At 32.7% G+C, this 10685-nt stretch overlaps 1 protein-coding gene across 2 annotated transcripts; it reads right to left on the bottom strand.

The window, feature by feature from the left end:
- Positions 1-6439: 6439 nt before the first annotated feature.
- Positions 6440-10473, bottom strand: LOC123899544 (phospholipase D alpha 1-like). 2 transcript variants are annotated; one of them, XM_045950709.1, is made up of 4 exons: positions 10227-10473; positions 9247-9312; positions 7287-9153; positions 6440-7140 (listed from the first exon to the last, which is right to left on the bottom strand). In XM_045950709.1, exons 1-4 carry the CDS (start codon positions 10314-10316, stop codon positions 6686-6688), a joined length of 2478 nt encoding a protein of 825 aa, XP_045806665.1. In that variant the 5' UTR covers positions 10317-10473; the 3' UTR covers positions 6440-6685. The 2 variants fall into 2 exon arrangements, with proteins under 2 accessions (XP_045806665.1, XP_045806664.1); XM_045950708.1 differs by having other exon boundaries at positions 6468-7140; positions 7287-9312; positions 10227-10450.
- Between the last annotated feature and the right edge of the window lie 212 nt (positions 10474-10685).

Below are 10685 nucleotides of genomic sequence, written 5' to 3'. Positions count from 1 at the left end.
TAGCTTATAGCTTATTAAACTAGTTTATAAGTTTGTTTGATAAAAATGTGAAATGTTTGGTAACGAGCTTCAGACTTTTTATTTTTACCAAACATAGCCTAATTTAAAACAAAAAGCTACTCTATTATTTGTTCATTTGTTTTGTTTTTCATCGTCTTCATTACAACAACATCATCATCAGTATATTTATATGAAGGTATAACAAATTCCCAGATTTTTTTCTTTGGTTTCAGTTCTGAGTTTTTCAGATCTTCTCGCGTGAGTGGAAGAGAGGGAAATTGTGAGTGGGCTGTTGAGAGTAAAAGTGAGGGTGGGTATCTATTTACTCAATTTTCAATATGTAATTACATGTTTCAACTTTTTAATGTTTTTCTCTCAAGCTATGTTATTCATAAGCAGTGGCGATTCCAGGAAGGTTAGAGAGCCTAGGCAAAATTTTAGAGGGAATTTTATCAACCAAATTTCTGGATACAGTAATATTTAAACCAATAAAATATAAGTCAAATAAGGGGATGAAATATAACATACCAATAGTGTACTACATAAAACTAGGAGGCAAATTTCCTTTCCGAGACTTCTTTGCGGTGAAGGTTCTGATAATATCAACATCATCAAGTGACTTGAATATCTCCCGCTCGGTGTAATATATCATCAAGTCATTGAACCACTCATCGTTGATCTTGTTGCGCAATTTAGTTTTAATAATCTTCATTGCGGAAAAAGGCCTTTCAACGGATGCTGACACCGATAATATCAAAGCCAACTCAATAAGTCTGTAGACCAATGGAAATACAAAATGTTTATCAGTTTGAACCATCTTCACAAATAGAAAATGAAACATGTCTTTTCACGTGCACTAATGATTTTTCTTTCTTCTGTTTTAATAAAATGCAACCTGAGATTTTTATTTCTTTTGTTTTTTTTTGTAGTATTTATTTCTTTTGTTTTATTATAAAAATTAAAAATTGGCAGCCTAGGCACGTGCCTGGCATGCCTGGTGGTGAAATCGCCACTGTTCATAAGTAATAAATTCTTTAGCAATAGAGAGAGAAAAAAAAATAGTGGATTTGACACTCGAAACTCAATGCACCTAAGTTTTTTCCTTTCATTTTAAGTAAAAATAAATAAATAAATAAAAAGTCTGCGGGCAAAACCCACCCAGCCATTGCCCTATTTTTAAGCGGATTAAGTGGTGCGGGTCTGGATCGTGCCAAAAATTTATGTAGCTTATGAGCTACATAAATGCCCTATTTTTAAATAATTTATTTTTTCAAATGCTATTTTATTTAGCTTATGAGCTTATAGCTTATTATTTTTTCTTTCAATTTTACTTCTATCATCTTACTTGAAAAAATTAAATATTAATTAAACATATCTTTTTTTACGTCATTTCATACTTATAAGCTAGTTCAACCGCTAATTTTATCAAACTCTACAAATTCAATCAGCTAGCTTATTCGCTATAAGCTAAAAGCTACCTTATAAGCTATTCGATATAAGCTAGCTTATCAGCTATCCGCTATTTGTTTTTTACCAAACAGAGCCTATGTACAATATTTGATTTTAGTCCTTATGTCACTACTATTAGTGGAAGACTAAAATTAAAATAGTGGAATATTTGCAGTTGCAGGACCAAAGACATATCTTTAAACCTTATTTTATCATTAATTCATTATTGTTGTTGTTGTTGTTGAATAGGATCAGGAAGAGGTAGCAGTGATTGATAGTCTCTTCCGAAAGGCCCAACTATATTGGAAATTCCCAGGGTATTCGAGAGGCTTTGGACTCTCCTAATACCAAAAAAGGCCCCTAGTCTATACTCTATACAAATGATAAAATAGCTTTCCGTCTAGTCACTAATCTCTATTTATAGACAACATGCCTCATCTATTTATTTAACTAACTCCCTAATTTAGCTACAACTAACTGATAGGATTCTGGATAGGGCCCAAGAGATAAAAGGGGCGGAGGAGGATATTTTAGTGGGGAGGGTGTATGAACATAAGAAGACGAAAGAGAAAGTGAAGAGTGCGAGGGCTGATTGCCAGCATGTCAGTTAGTTAGGATATTCCACACTATAGAATAGTGGAATGTATAGGAAGTTGGACTATGGAAAGTGCTGCTTAGTGCAACTTCTTAGAATAGTGATGATAACAGTGAGATTGATGATCAGCTTGATGAAAAAGCTAGAAAACAAGACATGTATCGTAGTTTGGTCTATTCAGGCAATGGTTCAGATGAAGATTCTGAACATGACATTGGCCAAGAGATGGAGGTGACCTTCCATTCAGGATTGGAATGTCTAAATAAAAAATTAATGGAAAAGAAGAATAAAATATCAGAAACAGTTTTGGAAGCATCTCTGAGGAAAAGGCGTGAGAAAAAGAAGGCCAACAAAAATAAATTGAAGTGTTCATCAGATGATGATAGTGATCAACAAGCAATTGAAGGAGCAGATGAGTTCTTCATTGTGGAACCTTGTGTTAAGAAGAGGAAGAAGGAACAAAGTAGCAAAAATAACAAAGATCATAATAAGCTCCAACATATGGATATGGTTGTAGTTGACAAAGCAAGCAAAGAATAACTCACTTATTATTCACTCACCATTGATGCAAATATCGATGGTTTATCTTTTTTATGCACAAACATGTATAAAAAATCACGTGTGTGTTTAATATTCACTTTAGAGGACTCAAATCCATTCAATACCGGTTGTCCTGGTAGTATTCTTTTGTTTAACATAAAAGGTGACATTGAAATGCAATGTATTTTCTGCAGTTCAAGATGCTTGTATAAGAAGTATTTCATTTCATATAGAAAACTCACTTTTAACTGTGGATGTTATCAGGAGTGCTGCATATACCAGGCAGCAGCTAGCACACAAGCACAAGAAGAGTCAAATGGAATTTTCAGTTCCCAAAGAAATGAAAATGTCTTTTGAAGATTCTGACAATGGCAACATGATGCATAAGGATAACAAAGATAAAGATGAGTTCTCCTTTCTTGTTAAATCGGTCAAGATGAAATCAAAGCAAATCCTTGATGGTAAGACAAGATGGAAAATCACAATTTAAAGGTGTGGAGAAAAAGAGGCAGCACTAGTTCTCTCAACCTTGTGCTCCAACTCCAATCAAGAATGTTTTCAATCCAAATAATGTTTTTCTTTTGTTGCAGAAGATGCAGATGATTTAAATTTTTATTTTATTTTATGAGAATTTAATTATAGTTAATTTATTACCTTTTAAATTTACTAGTTTTTAACCGTGCGATGCACGGACCGATGAATTTTTTTTGTTTCGTTGGGATATTTTTTACTGTATATATTAAAAAACGAATCAAAATAAGATGTTTTCTCTTTAGGCCTCCAACATATATTTTATACCTCTAAAAGTTCAATTTTGCCTTTGATAAAAACTCCGGTTCGTAGAAACTGAAATTTTTTCTAGTTCAAATTCAGGAAAAATATGGTTAACAGGAACCGAAATTTTTATTGAAAAATAAAAAAGTAAAATCCAGGAGAGAAAAAGATGGGAATGGATTCTCTCAAGTGTAATTTATACTTGAGAGAATAAAGTGGGGTTTATTACCATTGATCAAGAGAGAGAGAAACATATAAAAATTTAGATAAAATGAATTTAGATAGTGTTAGATTACACTTTATTCTCTCAAGTATAAATCACACTTGAGAGAATCTACGTTAGGGTCTAAAGAGAAAAAATCTCAAAATAATACCTTGTAAATTTCTTTTTTTTTTTTTTATATCAATACCTTGTAAATTTCCATAACCAATATTCTTAACTTTTTCATGCTACAAAGTTCAATTAGTGGTTTACGTAATACCATAAAAAAGCCCATTCTTTTTTTTTTGTTGGATTAAGAAAAAAACTCATTCTATAACACTTACTGTTGCACTAATCCAAATATTTAAATTGAAAGAAAATGCATTTGATTAAAAAATGTATATTCACACCGTTGTTTTAATTCTTTTATTTTAATTTTTTTATTGTGAGTGTACCTAAGATGAATTTATTTGGTTTTGTATCTATATTAGTAATTCTCTATAATTAAAATTCAGTCAGGCAATGTACCAAAAAAAAATCAGTGAGGGCGAATAAGATAAACTTAAGATTCAAAAACTAATTCAAATTCAACAATAAAAATTACTAATATTTAAATAATTTTATTTATTTTTTGACGAAAAATAATTTTATTATTTTTAATAAAATTTAGAGATATATTTTTTGATGTAGGTATTTTCAAAATTATGTGACATAAACCGTAGGTTTGAATTTTTTTTTAATTATTCACCAAAAAGAAAAAAATGTTTTACTAAATTTAATATAAATGTATTTTTAGACATAATACTATTCACACCACACATTTAGGTAGACACTATAGATAACAAGTTTTTCTACTGATTTGATGACGGATGAAGTTAAAATTTTGCATCTTCTTTAAGTTATATTAAGAGGATACCCGCAAAAATTACCCAGAGGGTAGGGTAAAAACCCGCATTTTGGGTACGAACACGGGTATGAGTAATTACCCGCAAAAATGAACGGGTATGGGTGCGGGTACGGGTACCTTAGTACCCACCCCGCCCCATACCCGCATAATATATAATTATTTATTTTATTTATATTAGTATATTATAAACTATTACATATTTTTAATAAAAATGTTTATTTATAACATAATATAAAAATAATATAAATATTTAACATAAATATGAACTTTAAGATAAGGTTAGTAATAATTTTGTTTATAATTTTCATTAGTCAATATTAAAATTTTTATAATTTTTTTTAATTATATTAAAATTATATGATATTTTATAATTGATCGATTTATTTTTAGTAAAAATGCGGGTAACAAATATGGATATGGGTATGAGTACCTAGGTACCCATAGGATATGGGGACGGAGACAAAAGTTGTTACCCACACGATTATGAGATGGGTACAGGTATTTTTTTCAATCCGCGGGTATGGGAATGAGTACTATAGTACTCTATCCATACCCTACCGATTGTCATTCCTATAACCAAACAAGTGCTTCTTTATTATATATAGTGCAATTTCAGCACAATCATCAAACTAGTACACTACATAACATAATTATTTCTTCTTCATAAACATACCTTGGTTCTCTAATTTCAGCTACAGGGTCTGTATAATTTGGACCTGCAAAAACATTGGTCCAACTTTGACCAAGATTGAGGTGGCCATTGATTTATTAATATATTATTTTGACGAATCAGATTTAAAGTTGTGTACTTGCTAACCAAGTTGCAATGTTAACCACGCCTACGTAAGATTGGTATAGCACTGAATTATGTTTTTCTTTTCGATGGGGTTGGCTCAATTGTTGACAAAATAGATAAGTACACTGTATTAGCCAAAAACTGTGTACCCTATTGGCAAGATAAAAAAAAAAAATTATATTGTTTATGTTTTATAGTTATAAATTAAAAATAGCTTATAATTTATTTCAGATGCTATTTTAATTAGCTTTTGAGCTTATAATTTATAGTTTATCGTCTTTTCTTCTATTTTTACCTTTATTGTTTTATCTAAACTCCACCTTTACAGTTTATTATTTATTGTATAATTTAAAATAAAACAAATGTTATTTTGAGAAATGTTATTTTGACATTGGATTATCATGATATAGGTATGAAGTTTTCACCGCTATTATCGATGATTAATTCACTATTTGTATTTTTAGTTATCAAATACAGTATATACAATGTTGTTTTTTAATTACATTTTTTCTTCTTTTCAAGTCATATTAATGTTGAAATTTTAAGAGGGTTTTTCAAAATTTTAATCCTCTTAACAAAACAATTCTGATAAATAGATCTTGGTTTGCGATTAGGACTTACTCCAATAATTCTTTTTCGACGATACTTTCACAAAAAATTCTCTAAATGATGTCAGTCAGCACAATGGAGGCTTAGAAATAATCAAAGTTTGCGGTGATATCTCATTTTGACTTGTTCAAAAAAAGTTTGCGGTGAACTATTTGGGTGTTCGAAAGGTCAATGATACTTGGTTTTTACTCTTCCCTAAACTCAGTTGGATGAAACAAGAGGCTGCTCATTTTCTTACTGCACATGGAGCACGGCTGTTCTCTATCTCCCCTCGATTGGAATGCCGAAAAGAATAAAGATATTGTGGAACACTTCATTTATCATGAGCTAAATGGTGAGAATGACTTGAATTATGGTCAACTTACAAACTATCTGGTGATGATGTTTGGTTTGGTGCACTTAAATTGGATAATAAAGTGTACAGGTTCATATATTCACTAAAACTGAATGAGCTGTTTCTGATGGGCCAAAGGGATGCAGTTGTTGAGTGGGAGGCACAAGGCAGTAGTGTTGCAGCAGCCAGCAGTCAATGATGACTGCAAGCTAAATGTCAAGGAAAAGTACAAGTTAAAGAAATTTGAACTTTGATATAGTTTACAATGCAAAAAACCCAATTATTAGATGCTTTGAAATATAATTAGAATTTGGATATTTCATCCTACATTTGGTAAAATGTACAAACTTGTATTCACTGTGCCACATCATGAAAGTGGAAGGTTTTCATGTTTGTTATGTGATGAATGAATGAATATGCGCGCGCATAACATGTTTATGATAATAATAACTCTGTCTGTGAAGCACTCACTGTGCTAGCTAGGTGGTAAGTATGGGAGGAAGGTAATCAGATTTTGAACCAAGAATCAAAGCCATTGTATCAGGAAAATATTTCATCCCAGGAAGTGATGTTACACTTCCATCTTCACCAACTTCAACAGGATACCTCAAAAGGTGAGTATTTACACTTTCATCCAATGTATCATCACAATATAATTTCCAATTCCTCTCGGCAACACGATTCACAAGTTTCACACATTCCACACTTTCAGGCTCGTCGAAATCATCACTGTTATCTCCAATATGTTCATACCATAATGCTCTTCTGAACCCATAAATCTGACCTTGTGGTCTTTGTGAGCCAATATTGGATGTGGATGTGGATGTTAGATGATGAGGTTGGAATGCACCCATTGCAATCTCTGTGTCTCTTCCACCATCCATTGATCTTTGGTTTATGTTTGCTGAACCAATCATTATGTATTCATCATCCACTAAATCAACAAACAATTAATTGTTAAATGTTAATTAGTGTATTACTCTTTATCCACAATTTGACACTATACTATAGCAGCTCGAAAATGTTAATTAATAATTATGCCATATATTTTTTTTTATAGGGAATGAACATATCAGTTACCTATCATCATCTTGGAATGAACATAGATCATGAACCTCCTAGACTTTTGCGCTCTATGATAGTCACTGTCAGGCGCCGGTTCCTCTGGAGGAGTATACTCTCCATCTTTCTTACTTTCCCTTTTGCCAAGGCAATAAAATGTCAAATAATCGCGAGGGTGTGCTTCAATGTTCTTCTTTTTTATGGCATCAGCAATGTCGGAATACATCATCTCCATGGTCCTTCTTTGCCAATCTAATATTGACTGAACTGAGGCACTTTCAGGTATACCTTCTGGCCACATTGGAATCACCACATACACAACAAACCTTTCTCCAGCTTCAATTTTGCTAACAATCTTCAATGACAACTCCTTTGGTATGAGATGCAAAGCACCAATGTCCTCGACTTTAATATCACTTGCATGCCAACCATATGAACTCCCTAGGAAATACTGATTTTCAATGTAGATGAAGTTTTTTGCTTGTCGAATAGCATTTATATAACCATCTTGAATACTTCTATCAATGATGTTATCTTTCCCACTAACAAGGCCTAATTCAATAACTTCATCCGGTGCTTGAGGGAAGTTTGAAACAGCGCCACCATCAATCGACCTAAACAACTGAACACTCCAAGTATCTCCATCTTCTTCTGATATCATTGCATCAGAAGGGTGGATTAGAATTCTGTCAAGAAATTCAATTGGGAATAAGAATTCCTTCCCAACTTGCTTTTCCCACCTTTGCTCAAAATTGTACAACACATCCCATGCAATAGGTCCTTCTAGCTTGCAGTGAATATCATGCCACGGTTCTCTAGGACCGCCTTTCTTAATAGAAGCACCTGGGAAATTTGGTTGATGAAAATCATCATGATGGATTGTATTCAATGTTGAAAACAAAGGGTGTTCCATGGTATCATATCTCCCATCACACAGATCAATACCACCTATGAAACTGATAACGGTTCGCTTCTGTGATCCTTCAACATGATGGCCATCAACAACTATAGTCTTTTGGTGATGAGTGAACATAGTTGAAATTTCAAAACCTTGAACTATGCTTTTTCCGCCATCAGGGTTACGCGGACATAAAACGCAATGTACTTTTGTGTTTTTAAAATACTCAGCAGTTTCTTGATCATGTGTTCCCATCAAACCGTCTTTCTTAAAAGCCGGAACAGAAGTTCTGTCATCCCAAACAAGCATAAGAACTTTAACACCTTCATTGGCTTTTCTCTTGAGCATTTCTCCAAGGGTGGTGCTAGTTTCTGTTGGCTTGTTTGAATCCCTAATCAAGGTTATTTCAGTATGAACAGACCAACCAGTTATGTAAATAAAGAGTTTAGCATCCATAATTGCATTGTAAATATCTTCCCAACATCTTCCAGGAACATAATATTTTGTTCCAGATATCGGAATCCACGGATGAACACTATCAGGGACATGAGCATCTTGGTAAAAAGTAACACTACAACCTTGTCTCTGGTCAAAAAATGTACGCGAAACTCCTAAATATGGCATATGTATTCCCTGAGACCATAAACATTTTCTGTCCTCGAGGACACTAGAGAATTGCATGCTAACACGAATTTTAGAACCACCTGGTACAGGACGATGATCTTCTTCGTCTAATATCTCAACCCATCTGTTAATTATAGGTCCCTTGAGAACTTTCTCGGCAGGGATATAAGCTCTTCCAATTAGAGTTGCTCCAATTGGATTATCATCTTTGACAGTGAATACAATGTGTGATATGTAATGAGCACAATAGATTTCAAAGGTCTCATTCCATTTCGGGTTTGAGGGTTGGTTCCCTATCATTCTGGTTCGTCCAACTCTTGCTTTATCTAAATCAACTGTTGCATAGAGTCTTGTCCCAACAATCTTCAAAACAAGTGGTTTGCATGTTAAGATAATGAAGATTATTACATTAAAATGAAGAATCATGTTGCTTAAAAATATGGTTAAGATATGTACCTCAGGCCTGCACAACAGACAACCTTTGACTTGGGCTAGAAATCTCTTCCCCTTGTTTGTAGTTCCCTTTGTTCCACAATATTTGACAAGAAAATGAAATAGTAACACAAATTGAAATAAATAAGCTTCAATAAGAATGTTAATTTGTCTTGAAAAGAAAGTTATGCAATAGAAAACGTATTAGATGTTGTGATAATCATGTCTAACAAGAAACTACTATTGTGCAGACTCATTGGAATTGGATGGCAAAAGTGGCTTTTAGACAAGACAGGTATGTTAGAACAACCAATAGTTCTCTTCTACTGAACTTTCATGACAAAGATTATTTGTTTCAACAACTATTTTTTTACATTGCTGCTAAGAATGGAGGATTTTATTCTGTCATGCTTTAAAAAGTAAAAACTATCTAACTCTGCATCATTTTGAAGAACTTATTTTCAGCCAAGAGTTTCCTATACATCAAAATGAGACGGGGAAATAGATTCTAGGGACAAACTGGTAGAATTCAAGTCTCAAGTACGGATTCAAAAAAATTATAATAAAATCCGGTACAATTGAGAAATTATGCAAGACAGTTTTGTAACATTGAGATAAGCCGGAGATTATCCTCATCTATAAACATATCTTCAGACCATCTTCCATCAATGTAGGACCCTTAACACAACATTTCACGTCAAACACTATTGACTTGGTGCGTGAATATAAATAGTAGATGGTCCAACCCACTGTAATATCATCTATGTGAAAAAAAACCGGCTTATAACATAAACATTATCCCTACTTATAAACATATATGTGTGAAACTAAAAAAAAAAAAAAGACTAATCTTGTACGGTTATACTATAATTTAAGAACCATGTGATATGTTTTGCCTTTTCCTAATTTTTTTTTTTTTTTGAAGGAGCCTTTTATAAAGTTAAACTCTAACTTTTTTCTCTCTTTAATTATCAAAAAACAAGAGAAATTTTCTATGAATATACCTTTCGACAGAAATCCAAATTACATCCAGTTTGCAACCTATCAACTTCACTTATGGTTACCTTAAGTGTCCCATGTAGCAGCTGAGGCATTTTGTGTCACACTTTCTATTCTAACCACAGAGGATATTAATTAAAATGATGAATTAAAATTCAATTTCTTTTTACAAAATCTAGGAGGCTAGTGAAGAAATAATAATGGCTGAAAAAATCTGGGAACTAGTAAATGTATGTATGGAAATAAAAAGTTATATTTGAGTTGTTATTTACATATTTATATGTGAAGGAAGAGACATGAAGAAAGAATCTAAGGAATATTTTGTTTGAAGAAAGAGAAGTCTCTTTAGAGGACTAAAACCAAAATCCATTACCTTCTTGACTTGCATGGAGAAGTTGCTTATTTGAAATGGACTAGAAGCCCGTTTTCACAAGGTACCTGACTTGTCCACGACCCAAGTTACC

The sequence above is a fragment of the Trifolium pratense genome, linkage group LG7 (genome assembly GCF_020283565.1).
Source record: "Trifolium pratense cultivar HEN17-A07 linkage group LG7, ARS_RC_1.1, whole genome shotgun sequence".
Lineage (NCBI taxonomy): Eukaryota > Viridiplantae > Streptophyta > Magnoliopsida > Fabales > Fabaceae > Trifolium > Trifolium pratense.
Note: the sequence above shows the minus strand (reverse complement) of the source record. Positions and strands in the feature narration are given on the sequence as shown.

Excerpts from the sequence above, each read along its gene's own strand:
- LOC123899544 (XM_045950708.1), bottom strand. The coding sequence starts at position 10,316 with ATGCCTCAGCTGCTACATGGGACACTTAAGGTAACCATAAGTGAAGTT. Across the intron at positions 9,313-10,226 it reads ATTTGGATTTCTGTCGAAAG|GGAACTACAAACAAGGGGAA; the intron begins GTATATTCATAG and ends TGTGGAACAAAG. Across the intron at positions 7,141-7,286 it reads TCATTCCAAGATGATGATAG|TGGATGATGAATACATAATG; the intron begins GTAACTGATATG and ends TTGTTGATTTAG.